The sequence below is a fragment of the Falco rusticolus genome, chromosome 3, assembly GCF_015220075.1.
Source record: "Falco rusticolus isolate bFalRus1 chromosome 3, bFalRus1.pri, whole genome shotgun sequence".
NCBI classification, from domain to species: Eukaryota; Metazoa; Chordata; class Aves; order Falconiformes; family Falconidae; genus Falco; species Falco rusticolus.
The window spans coordinates 1,615,646-1,633,993 of record NC_051189.1 but is presented as its reverse complement, the minus strand read 5'-3'; the positions used below and the strand labels follow the sequence as shown (position 1 = coordinate 1,633,993).

At 36.7% G+C, this 18,348-nt stretch overlaps 1 protein-coding gene across 4 annotated transcripts in view; it reads right to left on the bottom strand.

The window, feature by feature from the left end:
- KHDRBS3 (KH RNA binding domain containing, signal transduction associated 3) overlaps positions 1–18,348 on the bottom strand; it is a 95,236-nt gene that overhangs the window by 60,364 nt on the left and 16,524 nt on the right. For all 4 annotated transcript variants that reach the window (XM_037379550.1, XM_037379551.1, XM_037379552.1 and 1 more), the window contains exon 2: positions 9,508–9,626. In XM_037379550.1, the coding sequence (XP_037235447.1) occupies positions 9,508–9,626 (119 nt within the window). The remainder of the gene's footprint in view (positions 1–9,507; positions 9,627–18,348) is intronic.

Sequence of the window (18,348 nt, the reverse complement as noted above, 5' to 3'; positions counted from 1 at the left end):
TTGGGTTGGAAGGGACCGTAAAGACCATCTAGTTCCCACCCCCCTGCCATGGGCAGGGACATCTTCCACCAGACCAGGTTGCTCCCAGCCCCGTCCAGCCTGGCCTTGAGCACTGCCAGGGATGGGGCACCCACAGCTGCTCTGGGCAGCCTGGGCCAGTGTCTTACCACCCTCATAGTGAAGAATTTCTTCCACTTATAGACATGTATGTATATATTCACACACACATATATATTCTTCCTAATATATACAGTGATGCTATAGAGCAAACAGGCTTAAAGTACTTGTTTCATAATTTTTGGGCCACAAACACTTTGTAAGCTCTTTGACTGTTCTTCTACTACTGTTTCACTAAAGGGCCAAGATGGGCTTCTTTGATCTTCCTGTTCCTCTGGAGGAATCTGAAAACACTTAACAATGGGGTAGCTGCAGCTCAAAATCTTTTTTTGCTACACTGGAAGTGCTGATGGAAAACAGGCCCAGCTGCAGTCCCCCTACCACATAGAAAGCCTACAGCTCCAGTTCACCTGCTTCAGCTTTAACCAAAAGGCAATGCAAGCATTAGGCCTACTAAATATGAAAATACAGTTTTATTACCCTTAGTACTTGCAATTTCAATTCCCAATGTAGGCCTGAGTTAGAACCAAGATACAATTGAACAAATTGCTTATGGATGACTGTAGCCCACAGAAGCTTTTAAGGCCTTGCATGAACTAGTCTTTTCTGAAATTATCAGGCCAAATCTCAAGAAATCCTCAGGCAATTTCTTTATATATACATTCTTTTTTCTAGGTATATTCCTTTTTTTTCTTATAGGACCTAAGACACAGTGAAGGAGACCATTCATCAGAAATAGGTTGCCCAACAGAACTGTAGAAATCTCCCTTGCTGAGAATATTTGGGACTCAGGGTTGCTGATGGGCCCTTGTGTGATCTAATTTACAGTCATGATTTCAACAGAAGCTTGGACCAGATGTTCTCTAGAGTCCCTTCCAACTTGAACTTCTGATTTTATTATTTCTGGAGGTATAACTGCAAGGAAAGCAAACAAATTGAAACAATTCATAACAAGTCCAAACTTCGAGAATTCAGTAACTCCTCGTCAACAGTCTCCTTAAATAAAGGATCATTACCTAGGGAGTTCATAGTTAAGCTCAAATGAAAGCTTTCATAGTGGAATACCACACCAATTTTTCAAGTATTACTTAAGATTACTTATGTTTACTTTAAAATAGCCTTGTAAGTTAAGAATTAAAATAAACACTGCATACTTTAAAATGAGAGGTTTTCCATTTACAGTAATGTATGCTGAAATTATTTCAGAATGTTGAGTACCTGCAGTATGATACAGTCTAAATTTCTAACAGTAATCTTAGTTAAAATATTCAGATGAAATTTTACTCAATTTTTGACTGCAATTTAGGAGTAGGCAAGCATGTGTTTAACTATGTGATGCATAGCTCTGAATATCATTTCCTAACTGGAACAAACAACTACCTGACAATTAAAATACAAACTACTAGTCATAACAAATGGAAGTGCATAGCTGCAAAAGTGAAATCCACTTTGCATGTAATCAAAGTAAGAGGTTTCCGTGCTCAAAGACGACTCAGGTGTTCCAAAACACATTTGTTTATTCCAGCTGTATTGCTTATTTTAATTAATAGTTTAAATGTTGTGCATATCTAAAACTTGACCTACAAAACTAATACCACCAAAAGTTGTCATCTTTTCAAAATCGAAAAATCTCTAGCATTGAAGCCAAGACATTATGGTAGCTATACAAGTAGCTGCACAGATGACATGTTCTAGACAACACATTTAATGAACATGAAAATGTATTAGCTGTATCCTGAGATCCACTGAACCATTCTTTCCTGTGCACCGAGGCTCCAAATATTAGATTTGACAAGTCTGAAGCACGAGAACCCTTGCTGCAAGTCTGAAATTCTGCTGATTTGAAAACACAGTACCTCTAGATGTAGCTTAAAAACACAATGAACACTGAAGGTTACTAAAAAATTGCTTACAATGCAGTCCCAAAGCCTTTTTGTTCCCACATAACAAAGCTGAAAAGCTTTGGAACATTTCAGTTGATTATTCTATAAATAAAACCCATTTATGATATTGAATTAATCTTTCAGTAGAAAACATTTACTTTGAACAGGTACCGAATTTTGCTTGAACTATTTGTTTATCTCCATTTTACATCAAATTGTAAACTTCTGATCAGCAAAGGTTTGTTTAGAAATATTTCATAGACATACAGGAACACCTAAAAAAAGGTATCAGCCACTAAGTTACTATCATTGATTGTAACACTATCCCCTGTGATCAAGGAGTGGAAGGACTCAAACCTAAAGGTACAGAACTACCACCCATAAGAAATTTTCTTTACAAAATTAACAAATCCAGCCTATCTGCTGGTGAAACAGAAGCAAATAAGCCTGATAGCTCATGTACAGGTTTCATGGGTGCTCCCCATGCTTCACATTCACAGTTTATTTGCCCAAGAACACAAGAACAAAATACAAATTCAGGCCTAGTAGCCAACTCAAGCTTATTAACGATCTCTGAATTAAGAGGCACTGGATAGTAACAAAGACATCTGAACAGCTCAATACCAACCATTTCAGTCCCATTCACTAGCCTGGCTCAGAGATACAGCAGACTCTCCTCTTCGCTTGCCCTTCTCTCACCCTTCTCCCTAGTACCACATAATCATATCCAAACTGCTGTAAATACCCAAAACCATCCTCAAGTTCACTAGTTTCAGCTTAACAGTGCCTTAAAGCAGTCATCCTGCTTTCCAGCACAAGCTGGTCTGGAAGCTGTTGCCATAGCCAGAGTTCAGCTACCCTGCAGAACCATGAAGAGCCAGCCATGAACATTATTCTACACTGGACAAATCACTACATTACATCAAGAGTTGCCTCTACATTAAGACAGCTTCTGATGTCTTAGATAAGAATCAGGATACTATGGATGACAGTATATAAAATGGAGGATAAAGCCCCCAACTTAAAGTTACTCCTAGACCACCTCTGAAGGATGCACCAAATATGGTACCTCAAACAAAATTACAGCAAAACATTTAAGGCAGCTTTGCAAAGACAGTATCAAGATTCAAATTAACAGACCTGGGAGGAGACAACTGGAGAAGATGGGGAAAATTTTTACCTCAGCAACAGTTTGAGCCAAATAACACTCCAGTAGTAATGAATGGTACCCTCTGCAGTCCTACATCATATTGAAGTAACACCAGATACACTTTAGTTTGAGCAGAAGGATGCAAGATTTAAGAGGTGCTCTTTCCTAAAACTGGTCACTGAAAGCGCATCCTTCTTTATCTACACCACCAACTTACTGTACAGGTAAAGATACACCACAAAGTGCTGCAGTGCCTTCCCAAACTCCTCAGATATGGGATTCTATCCCTTGGCCATGGTGCCCACTAGCCCACAAATACTGGTTGACTACACTGAAAGCATCTATTTGTTTCCCTTTTACAGATACCTAAAGTACTGTGTAACTAAAAAAATCTCCATCTGAAAACAAAATTTTTAATAGAAAAAACCTATCCTAATAGAAACAGAAAAAATAACCAATAATCATGTTTTTGCTTGAAAACTGTTTCCTCTCTAAATATTCACAAATCCTTATTTTAAGAAGCATTTTTGCAGATATAGTACAATGGAGATTATGGACATCACTGCTTAACACCCATTTCTTCAGAATCCCCAAATCAGAATATGACTTTTAACAGTTAAGAGTTTTATTTCCTTACCAGGTTGCTGCTTGAAACTAGTCCCTGAAAACAGTCCTGGAGAAAACACAGCTACAAAGAGTATACAAGTGAGACATTCTCTTCATAAGGATTAGATCTACTATATGAATTTCAGCAAAAAAGGAATTAATGCCAATGCTACAGCATTTTTAAATGTATATATTACAGGAAGGGGGATATAATACAAAAAGTAATCCTTGTTCATCCTCACCAAGAAAAGTCTGCTGCAAATGGCTCATCCAGCTTAAAATACTTACTGGAAGTATAAAGGTTTGACCAAATGCTTTCCTGTAAAGCTCTAAGCAAGCCATTGTCATTAAAGCCATAGAAAGCTTCCTTGGCATATTAGTTTTCTGCAGTAGCTGCTCTGTGATACAGTCACTAGAAAATATAAAAATAGATACAGAGCACTTCCCCTTACAATGACCTGAAACCATGAAAACCTCCAAGATTTTTCTTCATCATAAAGAAAATGTTCCTATAGAAAGGTAAATACTTCAGGCATCTATGCTGTACCACAAACTATGCTCTCCTTCATACAATGCAGTAATAGGTCTTTAAACATTTATTCACAACAGAAAGCTTAGTCAATTACTTTGAAGTCACCAAAAAGTTATCCCTGGTATTACATTTAATGCTTGCTCTTCCATGTCACTTATGGTTATACAACCACATTTTCTCATTTCTACTCTTAAGAAATCCTTAGAACTAAGCTACTATCAAAAATTGTTTTCTAACTAGATATGTTATTAAAAAGTTAATCTCTCCATGACTTTACATAACAACTGCAGATATACTGTACATGACAAATTTAAAAATAAATATTTTCACTTTAAACATTGAGCTAAATTACTTAAATGTTGATACCAGTTCCATAAGTCATTAACTTTTGAGAATATATATTTATGTACATACCACTGAATATATATTTATATATATACCACTTCAGGGAACACAGAGATCATTTCTCAGTGGCTTCTAAGATGTACACAGTATTTAAATGTATATCTGTGAACAACTTAAAATGGTAGCCTGTCACAAAACGGAAATTGTTTCCATATTTTTGATCCATCTCATGGAAAACCATCATCCATAGAAGTTATTTTTTTTCTCCCAATTCATAAGACAAGTTCCCTAAATGTCAAAGCAAAATCAGATTTCTGAGAATAAACTACTTCACAATGCATATTCATTAAGTGCGTGGGAAGGAGATAACACCCTCCTGCCTCATTTGTACGTATCTAGGAAAACACCTTTCACACATGCTGGCATTTCATAGCAGCGTCAGGATAGATCTGAAGAATCCCTTCACCAAGACAGCCACATCATGACCTTCCACAGCCAGCTCACTACTTCTGCTAAAGTTTGTACATTTTCAAGCATGAAATGCAACAGAAGTACAGGTTTAAGGGTCATATTTTCACGCTTGACCTAGAGTCAGTCGAGGTATTCAGCTGATCAAATAGCAAGTCACCCTGAATTCCATTGCCTAAACTGACGAGATCTCATTCCACTAACTACAGTTTAGACGTCAACACCCATGTGGACTCCTACCTACAGGCAACTTGATTTAGAACTGAATCCTACCTCAGAAAGTCGGCCCTTTTCCTATAAGCTTGCATAAAATCCCTAACCTTTCAAATCCTTGCTTGTAGCACGTCCCAGTTACAAGACTACAGACAGCATTACCAAAGCATATTCAAGCCCCACCTAAATACCTCAGATTAATTTCTGCATCACAGCAATTCAGGCTTTTCAGAGGAATCTGTAGAGCTGGACCAACCTGAAAAATTCATAACAAGATCATATACAATCAGATTTTGAACCTGCAATCTATAGAAAAAGTTTCTGTGGGGTTTTCTTTTACCAAGACTATGTCACCGTATCAAAACATTAATTTACTGTTTTTTCATGTGTACTGGAATCTAAAGAACAAATGAAGAAATTCATTGAAATGTACAACCAGCCTCAAGGAGAAACTGAACATAACTTCTGGGATTATCTTAAATTATTTCACAAAGCACACGGAATAACCAAGACAGCCTGAATTTTATCACCTTCTACCAAGGTTCAGATGTAAAAAAAAACCACAATCAACATTTAGGCCAACTAGCTCTAGCATGAGATACTAGGTCTGTTAACACTGCCAAGGTTTGAGCAGGACAAAAGGTCCCAGCTAAAGGATATAAATATATAGCACCACAGGAGGCAAGTTAAGCATATGACCACAGACAAAACTTTCTGTGCAGTAAGCAGAAGACCAGAAACTCCCAAGGTTTTTCGCAGGGAGAGCAAAGATGCCCATAAAATTGAAATACCTACTTTTGAATCTGAGGTCTACCAGATTCTTTTCCAATAGAAACCCAGCTGCTCCGAACTTCAGTTGCATAGCTTTCTGCTGCAGTTAACCTGTCACCTTCCAGGGCTGTCAGACATAACGAGGCTGTATTTGAACAGGACCCAGCTACGAGCCCATGAGAATGTGTCTGTCAGGACAGGTAATGTGAGCAGGCATCACCCAGTGCCAGGCTGATCAGATCAGAGCTAGGACTGCCTGACCCATGCTGAGGCTATTATTTATTCAAGGAGTCACTGTTAGAAGTTTGAAAGAGGAAAGGGGCAATGAAATACTTAAAGGAACTGTACTTAACCCCATGTCAGGTTGGGTAGGCTGCCTGAATGGGGGTAGTGCACTGGTGGGCTGACTTGGTCCAGAGACCTCATTTATCACCGAAATAATTATGATTGATATTTCATTAATCCTATCTACCTGAACAGCAGAGGCATCTTTGCTTGCCAGAGCCATCACTGGCAAATTTAAACAAAGGAAAAGTTTCTGCTAGCAAATTCACTTACATTTGTAGTTAGTTTCATTTTCAGAAATTAAATCCTGTTAAGGATTTAATAACTTTAGTAACTTGCTTTTTTGATCCTGTTTAAAAGCAGGATCATTTATTTGGGGAAGAACTATTCTATTCATAAAGTTGAAACAAACTTAGTTTTTCCTAACCACTTTCTGGATAACCAAGTATGCCAGATTCAACCCAAACTGGTACCCCAATACTAGTTTCACAGATTTAGCAGTTGTAGAGACTTGGTCAGATTCAGACAGCAGATTCTCCTTTCATTAACACCAAAAAGACTACAACTCTTGAAAGACTGGAGGTATCTTTTTGTTCAGGATCTTACATAATACCCAACAGCACTAGCGTGGACTGCAGGCATACAGAAACAGATGCCAGCTTGCTAGGAAAACTGCTCTGAATTCAATATTCACATGCAGAAGAGCTTTTTGCACAGATTTCATCTGTATTTAAGTCTTAAGTTTCATTCTTCTGAAGGATTTGTTACCAATCCTGATCAGTAGGAAGGAGAAAATTGCTCATAAATGAGAACTTAATCTTTTAACCATTTTTCTGAGGAACTATCACTTGGCACCTTCCACAAATTACACATTTGCACTAATACTAATACCTTTTGTACACAAAATGGTCTAGGAAACTGCACAAGTGCACAGAAAAGAACCACAGAGGCATAAAGCATTTATGTGCATTATCATTTCAGGTTTTATAAACACCACATAAGCAGAAAGTATTAAATTCTACAGAACTGAATATACAATGCGTGCACTCTTAGTTACAGCTCAGTGAAACCAAGATGACTGGAATAATTCCCTATCTACCCCAAAAGACAAATTATTCCTAATTTCTGAGCCCTCCTCTGAACACATCTAACAGGATGAGGAACAGTCTTTAGAGCAAAAGCTAGGATGCAAAAATTAGGATGTTCCCCTGTGTACAGGCATTCAAAACTCAAGTCACTCACTGCAGACTACAGTACACGAGGATAAGGCTCTCAGTTTGCTATGTTGAAGCTGTATCACTTCATATAATGTGTTTAAGTTCATTAGATCTCAGAAATAAAACCACAAGCATGGTTCTAGTAAACAAGTTATACTAAACTGCAGTGACTGCTGGTGGTTTAGGGTGGGTGTTTTTCAGAAATGAAGAGTACCTGTCATAAGTCTGAATTCATATTCACCTCCCAGACTACTCCTATACAGTGAGAAATTTTAATTCCTTTTGACTACACAAAATCTTTAGTAATTAAGTTTTAACATAAATATCCATTTGTATGTAATAAAATGGAAATGCCTAAAAAAACTGAGCCCCTGTATCCTGGGGTAAAATATTCTTAAATAAAAATACTTAAGGTTTTATTCACTGTGGCACAGAGGAGATGTTTGAGTAGCAACACCAGTATTCTGTGGAGAAAGTCATAGTGGAAACACAGGAACTCACATGGCATGTCTATCCTGCACAGCAGTTTTACTCTGTGCTCCATGGATCCTGGTGGTCTAGACAGAGATGGATAGGATTATAAAGCTCTAGCTAGATATAAATTCTGGTTTCTTTCCATAGCACATACCAGGCTTTATTCTAACTCAGACAATCAAAAATTGTCTCCATGCACCAGAACTACTAAGCACACGGCAGAGCATGCCTGCCCATTCAAAAATGGCAAGGGCTTTCCTACTACCTATGCTAAATAAGAATTGTACTGTTTAGTCCTTTAAAGGAAGTTGACAGTACATACAGAAGCAGAAGCATTTCTCAAATGGCAGTTTCCCCTTTTAATACCCATTTTGTCTTTCTTCACCTTGAGCTCAAGTACGTACATCTCAATACTCAATCCTGATTACAAACAGTGACCATCTAAGTTTCCCCTTCCTTTACCTTCCCATCTTTATGTTTCTGCATATTGCTCTTCCCAGTCATAAAGATGACTTCACTAAGCGTTCCAAAGAGGTGCCCACATAAATGGTATGCAGTTTCAAATTCACTGAAGCAATATTTCATAAGACTTTGAACAGCAGTAAAGCAATCCCTGAAAGTTACCCAGTACAGTCTTATGAGAAACACTGACGGTGTGGGAAAAAGTATTTAGAAAGTCTTCCTAAACAAGTGGTGGAAGGAATGAAGGAAAAACTTTCCTCCACGAGGAGGAGCAGAAGCAGTCTTGACATTTCTAGTAGGAAGAAAAAGCCATTTCAAACAAGTAAAAAATGCTAATCTGATTTTCATAACACTAAGCTTAAAATTTTAAACGGGACCAAAAGAATAAAATTCCACAGCTTATTGGATGTTGAATAAATGCTTCCAGGCAGCAATATTTTTAGTGCAGGCTAATACTTGGCAGTAAAGAAATGTTAAAAATTCATGGTTGTGAAAGTTGTTATTAAAACAGTCCCTACTCCTCCAGAACAGACTGCATGATTTAGTAGCGTAGATACAACTAATTCAAGACTAACAATGGCTGAAACTTAAGATGAGAAGAAAAAAATTACACAGCAAGTTCCTTAATGGTGCATTTTAAGCCACACTACCTACAATAAGAAAGTTTCAAAGCCTGGCATCAGAATCAACTTAAATATATTTCATTCCTTTTGATATTCTGAAAAGGAGGATCCTACTATCCTGAAAATATGATTCATTTATCATTTGTTCTCAGCATACTGTTTTATGTGATTGACACCACTTCCCTGCACATTCACTCCAAGAACCATTCCTACCTTAGAACTTCTATAGAAGAGACTGCAGAACAGCATCAGTAGACTTAATAGTTTAAACTGTGGGGTTTTTTTAACTGTTACATTTAAGATATTAGTGGAATATCTTTTGTAAGCACTCAGACTTATCAAATATGAAAACTGGGCTTACCTTAGGGAATTGTTTTACTGGAATCAAAACTTTTTGTCCCAACTTCATATTTTTATTGATGACTACATCAATATACTTTTCTTCTTCCTTTCCTTCCCCTTTTTGGAATTTTTCAATTTCTGTTAAAGGAAAAAAGTTAGTTATTTTCTTAGTTGAATACAACAATCTAAAGGCTGAGAATCTTCAAAGTCAGTATATATTAAAAACTTCAGAACCACTGTATGGCATAATACATATGGTATATTGTGTAAATACATATAATTGGTTATATAGGTCAACGGGGTAAACCATGTTTTGCTTTTCCAGGCTTTTTTAATAGTCATGTTCATATCAGTACCTTGAATTACCATTGCAAGCATTTTTAATGCTAACTTTTAACTTAACACTTAAGATACATTTATGTTTTATATGGCTTAAGCAGTAGAAACTATTCTTAGATACCATTATTTAAAATTCAAAAACTTGCAACAGTTTAATACTTGACTTTTATTCCTCTACACTATAAACCAAGTATAGACTTTTAATGGTGGTTGTCTACAGTACACTGATGAGTAAGCATCAAATCAATGTTTGAAAGTTTCAGGAATGTAACTGAAGCACATAGATCAAACCCAAAAATCTGAGATTAGTGTTACACCAATGACAACATAATTAGGAATTATTTAGAAGTTCCAGATGAGGCTGCATGACTACTTATTCCAGAGATTCTTGATTATAATTCTTTCCAACTACTGACTCTCCAGTGTGCTAATGAAAAATAGCAGATTTCATTTCTTTGGTGGGGAAACATGGGGAGCACATATGGAATCTAAAAATGAAGCAGTGCTTCAAGTCTTTGCTGGTTGGGTCCAGCATGCTGTGGGGGTTGCAGGGTTAAATATGTCAGCACAGGACCACCAGGATCCAATCCATTTCAGAAGTGCAACAGAAGCTCTTCTACAGACATCTAGCATTTGTCCTCCACAATTGCCTTCAAATATCTTGTTAGTTTTTAACAAGAAACACCCTTCTACTCAGCCAGTAGAAGTTAATGACTACAAGACCTTGGAAGTTTCTTTAGTGAGAATTTAATCTTACATGAAAAGGAGACAGTAACAAAAACTTTAATGCCAGGAAACTGATCAGAAATATAGATGGATAAAGCATCCTTTAGGTACGCTGTAAAAGGTAATTTAGTTTGAAATGTCCAATGAAAAAACAGTAGTAGTATAGCAACATATTTCTTACTACTGAAAAAATCCATGCATCATTAGTAGCTTTGTTTAATGCATACCAGTCCATTCCCATTTACTACAACAGCAATGAAGATGCTAACACCTTTGCCAACGACTGAAATGCCTGTCTTCCATGCAGGTTTCCACCTCGCTAGCACAGAATGAAAAAAAACCCAACACTAGTTTGAATAAATGAATTGTGACTGAAGAACTAAAAGCCAAACTAGCCTTCAGACTAGCTGAAGGCTTTGTGAAAGAAAAGCCTTCCCCAGCTACACTTTCAAGTCTTCTTGATAAATCTCTAAAAAGTTTTATTTGTATGGATTCTAGTACTGTAAACATTCCGGAGAAGCCCTGTTAAAGCAACCTTACTCTGGAGTGTCCTTTATGTTGCAGCACACTCAGAAAAAACTCCAAACCCCTCAGCCCACAGGCTGACAACAGCTGAGAAGCACATTTTAACAACTGAATCCAGGTAAGAGTGGAATTCACATGTTCTTTGCAGATGCCACTTTATGGACTAGAGAATGATGGGCAATTAAATAAAAGTGAAATGACATGAAAATTAATTTCTAGATCACATTAAGACCAAAATTTTATAGGGGCATGACATTCTTACTGTGAAAGCAGGTGACTGGTATTTTTAGAAATCAAAGTTTCTGAATATCACATTCAGATGTAAGAGTGTAGTACTATCATTAGCACTCAAATACAGATAAACTACTTTTAACACCTCAGCTTCCTGATATAACAAGGGCAGTTATGATAAACCTCTGATTTCGCTTGGAAAACAAGACTAGATACCTAGAGGTTTGTATGTTTAACAAGTGGAAAGCGGAATCATGACACTGACTCCTAATGCTGCTGTTTGCATATGCTACTAACAGCATAAATATTCAAAGCTCAAAACTGATCAAAAGTATGCTGTTATTTAGCAAGATTTTATACCAGCAAGTACTGAATATTAAAATTGTTATAAAAATACACCTTTTTTATGAGTGAAGCAAATGCAGTTACAACAAAAATTTGACTTTAAATGTTAGTAGAATTTGTTCAGAAAATTCAGAAAAGCAGAGTTAACTCCATTCAACATTAAAAATTAAGGCACTGCGCTGTAGTATTTTGGAACAAATCAGTGCAGAGACTCCTAGTAGTTAGACAAAAGATCTTTAGGAATTTTCAGTAGTTACAATCACTGTTACAGCAGACTTTCCTTAAGTAGTCTAAACTTAAAAAGTTCTTCTGACATCAAAGCCCACCACGTTTTTAAGAGCTACTGAAGCAAAAGATTTGGTTTCTCCTGTTGAGTTGTACGCTATTGTATGTACCTACATAGTATGGCATATACTGCAATCCCCCTGCCTACCTGAACATTTAATTTCATAAAAACTGTATTTCCAGAAGTAGTAAGGAATTTTACTTAAAGCGAGGGCTTTTTCAGGAACATTCAGATGTCTCAGACTTGCCAATGTTAACAAGTATTTGGAGAATTAAGAGTAGAGTTCTAACTTCAGTAACATTCCACAGATGAGCCAGCTGCATAAATTCATTAAAAGATCAATACACTGTTATTTGACTTTCCTAAATATTTTAGCTTATGTTATTTCAATTTAGTATTTGAAGGACCTGACTGCAACAACTTTATTAATGCTAGACAGACTCATAATTCTGTAGTACTTTGATTTAGTTAATACAAAAAATTTTAAAATATCATAGAAATATCCTCCTTCTAATAATCACTCAACTTGAAGTAGCAGAATTATTAAAAGAAATACATTCATTACAGTGGAGATCAGTTTTCCTACCCCAAATAGGAAAATACTTTTTTATTGATCATTATCAGAAAAACTATTTATTTATTCTTTAACTGTCACTGTTTAATCAGCTTGCCATTTGCTTGAAGAAGCTACTGAAACACAGAAGAGGCTGTTGATCAACTCAAAGTAGAATGGATCACCATTTTCTCTGTTTTAAAGTCAAATGACTTGTTTTTCCTCTAATAAAAACAGCCATAGCCCATTGCCATAGCACTACAAAATATAATAAAATAAATTCTTCCTATTATGATCCTAAGTAAAACAAACTGACTTAAGATTTCATGCATATTCACCAGTATCATATACTTTTATTTTGAATTAAAGTCAAGGCCACAGAATTACTGAAAATTTATCCTATTTTGAGACTACGTTTTATCTCAGATTTTTCTTGTCCTTTCTTTACATTCAAATCCAAGATGTACATGAAATAATGTCAAGCATTAGACTTTTTCCACATCTGCACAGTTCATTCAATATTATCACTCACATACATCAATCTTTAGATAATTAGGGAAAAATCATGCCAGATCACACAGGAAATCCAATCAGATTTTCAAGGTCAAATGGATAGCAAGATTTGCCTCTTCCTAATCCTCAGATTACATTCTGTACTGCTTAGCTACATGAAGCAATGACATTTTGTAGATCACAAATAGTAAATAAACATGTGATTAAAGCTTCCCATAATACTAGAGATTAAAATCCCATGTTCTCAGACGAAGATGCAGCTAATGCAACAGTCCAGGAATTTAACTGGATGGAGTAATAACAGCATGGATTTTTTCCCTTTACGTTTAATCACGGCAGAGCGATCTAAGCAATGATTACTCCTCAGCTAACTCACCAAATAATGTTGCTAGATACATCAGATAATGACAAAGTTGAATTGTTTCACATTAATCTTCAAGCAGAATTAATCTGCCTGTGGCATAACTACAAGTCAGGATCACTCTCTGCTAAGCCAATACAATACTTACGTTTAATGCAGAACAAAGTGATGCTCTGCATTTGTCTGTAGTAAATAAATATAATCAACGTACAATCAAATGTCAAATTCAAAGTAAAGAGAAACGTTTATTGAATTTTTCCTTAATACCATTTTTCCAAAACACATGATCAGGAGGAACAGGAACCAGGTAAATTTGTCTGCAAATTCTTAAGAAACATTCCGCTAATATTCCTTAGATGCAGAAGTTTTATCAGACATCCTATTAAATCTACATCGTTTCATACTGTTATGGATGGAGTGATGCCCTTCACTGGTAAGGGAGAAGTAGCAATATTTTTATTGGTATAAAACAGATTTAACAAAGTTTGATACTGAATGCAACAGTGGATGAACAACGTTCAGTGGCAAGGTCCACTTGAGTGGGTACTGCACAGAGGACAGGGTCAGACAAAACTGTCAGGGGGACCCTCCCGGTGAGTCATGAGGTTCAGAAAGGACCCCCTTGCCTTCTCAACTCCTTCTCAGGGGGGAGTTTAGCTGCGCCTGGATCCAGACTTATCTCAGACTTGGTCAACAGTTTCTAGCTAAAAGACTACATATGCGCAATCAATCCTTTATACCACTTAGCTAGGATTTCAAAGTTTACCATGCTGTTAATCACTTACCGAGAACCTGTTGTGGCAAGGAATCTCTCAACCTTGAGGAGTGGCCTTGAGAGGCATCCCTACTCAAGGGGAGATCCTGCTGTGCAGGAGAGCTCAATGGGCCCTGGGCTGTCCACTATTTATGGAGTAAGATAATTGACTCATATTCGCACACTGACTACAGAAGTTAGTTTCCTTCACCACTTGAGTGGGACCTTGACCAGCACTGTTAAGTGGGCATGTTGTTCACAGTAGCCCTTGGCTACTGTGTCATTATGTCCCTCCCCCAGTACAGCCATCCTGACCTGGATCCATCCATCATAGCCACCACAGATGGTTATCACTTGAGCATAGTCACAGAAACAAAGGTCAGGATGCGGGGTGGGGAGCACGCTGCCACACAGGTTTTTTGTACTTCATATGGGAGAACAAATGAAGATCCAAGGCTCAAGTTCTAGATTAGATTAGAGCTTCAGAAAAGAGGGTTGACAACTGCACTGCAATTTCACTAGAAATATTTTCCACATTGATTTTGAAAATATTTTAACACTAGCCTTTATAAATATTCCTAAATAATGCCTGACAAATACACTGTGGTTTTGGAAATTACTAACACTATACAACAGCAATATATTTTGTTTTATTTGGACAATGTCAATTTTATTAGCTTATAGCCAAAAGAAAGAAACATCAAAATTAAATTAAGTCAACTAAAGTTTGTTATACAACTGCTGAAGCATGCCCCAATAACACTTGTTTTCAGTAACTTCTCAAGACTTCATAGTTGACTTACATACCATCTTCAACTCAAAAAGCTCTTAAGTCAAATTGAAGACTGTGGAAGAATTTGTATATACTTTTCCTGTCCTTTTACTTCTTAAGAAAAAAAAGACTGCTGCTGACCATTGCAGGAGAAAACACTGAGCTAGATGGATATCTGGTCTGACAGTATTATTCCTTATGGTTTCACATTAGAAAAGAAATCAAAATTAGTGCGGTATTACAAAATATAACTTTGGCTTATTGGTTTGCATTTTATAAAGATCTCCTTTGAGGAATGCACCCCAGCTTTTATTGAACACATGCTTCCAGAGGAAGAGGGAGACTCCAAGTCAGTCATAGCAGAATTTCAGAACAGTTTTTCTTTAATGGAGGAAAAAATGGATAATAGCATTTCCATTTTGTCAAGCTTTCTACAACCCTTCCAGTTCAGAGTATCATTAAGTAATTCTGAAACAGTCTTTGGAATTAAAACATTACTTTTATACCATGGGTAAAGTTCCCCAGCATTTTTAATGTTTTCATTGTGGCAAAATCCATACTTTATCTCAGAAGGCATGTATTAAGCACACCTATCCTGAAAATACTGGCAGAGTTTTTGCAATGAAGCTTTATTATAGAAAGTCTATGCTGGACAGATTTAATGCTCACAGTCCTTCCATGACTTGTTCTGGTAAATCCAAAGAAACACAACAGTTCTAATTTTGATGACATTTGATGACAGCTTAATCTCATTCTTGTCATAGTAAAATAGTCTCAACTGTGCTTCAGATTATACATATCTTACACTGGGCTCCTTTATTCCCAGCCCCACTAATGAGATGACTAGAAGTTACCTGAAGCTACCTCTCCCACACGTATTTGTCTTCTCAGCTGAAAGTAGTACTACATACTACCTTGAACCATGTCAAAAGGCTTTCTGAAATAAACCCCACAGACTTCCTGAAAGCAGCCTCTAATGGACCTACTACTCAGTCTCCCTGTCGTCTTTATCAGCATGAACCTGGACAATCCTTCCAATTTTTGCACTGAACAGAAGAGGTAAACAGCCTCTTGCCTTTGAATATCTTAAAACATGGTCTAGTTAGCTTTAACACAGTTTCACTGTATATATATATATTCACAAAAGATGCAGAACTCAGTTTGAATTGTATATAGCATCCCAATCCCCCAGGAAAACACAAGAGCAGCAACTAAACATTTTCTGATCTAAGTGCTTGGACACATACCCCTTTCCCCACCCCACAAGGCATTTCCAAAGCAAGTACTAGTGTATCTTCATGAAAAAGGCAAATTAGAGAAGTAATAAGAAACAGCTTCAAAAATTTTAAAGTAAGGGAGCTAAGTGTATGTGGAATGGCTATACCTAGCTCCATCCTTAATGGGTCTGTAAGATAAATCAAAATGCAATATAAATTTTTAATGCAGCTGCTCTATTACTGCACACATCCCCATTCTATAAACTTCAGAATATTCTCACCTATCCTCCTCAGCCATCATTTTGATACTTTAAAAAAAGCCTTTTTAAAATCAAATTTAGCCTCCACAGTAGGTGCCAATTCTAAACTGGCATAAGTAGTAACACATTAAGAGCATGAACTGTTTATAAGAAACAAAGGACTTTGTTTCAAATGCACATTATTACAGAAGTTGAATTCAGAATAACTGTCTTTCATATGCCACCTTAATATTGTGGAAGCAACTGACAATCTAATTTGAATTTACAATAAAATGAGTGGTTCATGCTAGAATGATGTGTCTAACAGTTGGCACACTCAATAATATCCCTGTTGAAAGATTCAAACCAATCTTTATTTAAATTGCATTCACAGACATTGTAAGTTTTGTTTTACAGTCTAAGTACTACTGACTGCACTGATCTGAAAATACATTTCCATCACCTATATGACAAATATTTTGAATAGGCCTTTATTTAAGCAATTCAGAATTAATTGAACACTTATTACCTTCACATCAAAAATGACTCCACTAAGATCTGTTTAGATTGATTAATACTAGCAATAAAGTAGGAAGTACCACAGTAGAAACTGTCAAAAGTAACGTAAGATATTAACAGATGTTCAGTCAGTTTTGCTCAGGAAAAAAACAAGATGTAAACACAAGCTTCAGTCTCATATACCCACCTTGCTCCACTGGATATTACTATTTACCTCATTGTGAAAATAGCTTCTGAACTTACAAAGTTTAAGGTTTCCTATATAATCTACAAACTGTGATTCTTTAAACACGCTTTAGATTAGCAAGGTCAGGTATCCACCAACTGCAAAAATGGCAACTCATTTGTTTTGTAACTTAAAAATTAAAAAATTCCAAAGGCAACTTATACATGTGAAGAAACAGTACCCGGTGTTCTACACAAGCAATTCAAACTTGGATACTACATCCTATCAGGACAAAAATACTTGACTGACATGTTCTTTCCTGCTTCAGGAACACCTAACCTTGCTGCTGAAGTATCAGCAGGAGCATTGGCTTTTGCCCTGTTTTGAGCAGGAGCCCGAACCTTCAGAGGTTTCTTAAAGCCTTGGGCATCTTATGAACCTTTCCATAAGTCTGTATGTGAAAAGGGACCCCCCTTCCTGGCCTGTTTTTACCTACTGTATCTACTGCACAACAGCCTGTAGATAACATGATTCCCTTTCTCAAGTACCTTTTTTGTGCTTGCATGGAAGAGCACAAATAGCCCCCAAGCTCCAAAGGCCAAGCTTTGGAAGCCTTCTAAACCTCGGTGGTATGGCAGGAACAAAATGGAGCAGTTAGTATCAAGTGATCTTTATGCTTAGAAGCCATTCTTACGGAGTTTTAAACATAAGCCTGAAGTAGTTATCTCAAGAAAGCAGCATGAGCAAACAACAATTGGCAGTACAGATGTAAAGACTTTGGATGCAGATTTGAAATGTACAACTATGACCATTTCATAAGGGGATCCAACATACAGATCTTACACTTGGGGCATAGGGCTTAGACAAAATGAAGTTAGTATTTTGTATGAAGAGCCCTTACAACAAGCTGTTATATCTTTTTCATTTATGTGTATGAACACTATCAGGTAGCCCTTACATGGGATTTAACCTGTTATCTTAGCAGTTCGTCAAGAAGGGTCTGTATCTTTTCTTCCTTATGTACACTGCACTAAATTTTCTGTGATTCCTTTGACAACTTTCATAAGGAGGAAAAGCACAAATCAGATCTTATTTGAAAAATGGGTACCACTTCCAGCTCTTTATACATATATCACATTTTAATCTATTGCCAAGTTGAAAGACTAGCCACAGCACATCCAGTTATTGAAACCCAAAGCAGGCTGACTTGAGCACTATTGAAGACCATACTTAAAGCTTTAGGGCACTGACACAGAATCTAGTCTAAAAATCAGCTGACAGATTCAAATAAACCATGTTTAATACTGAAAGATA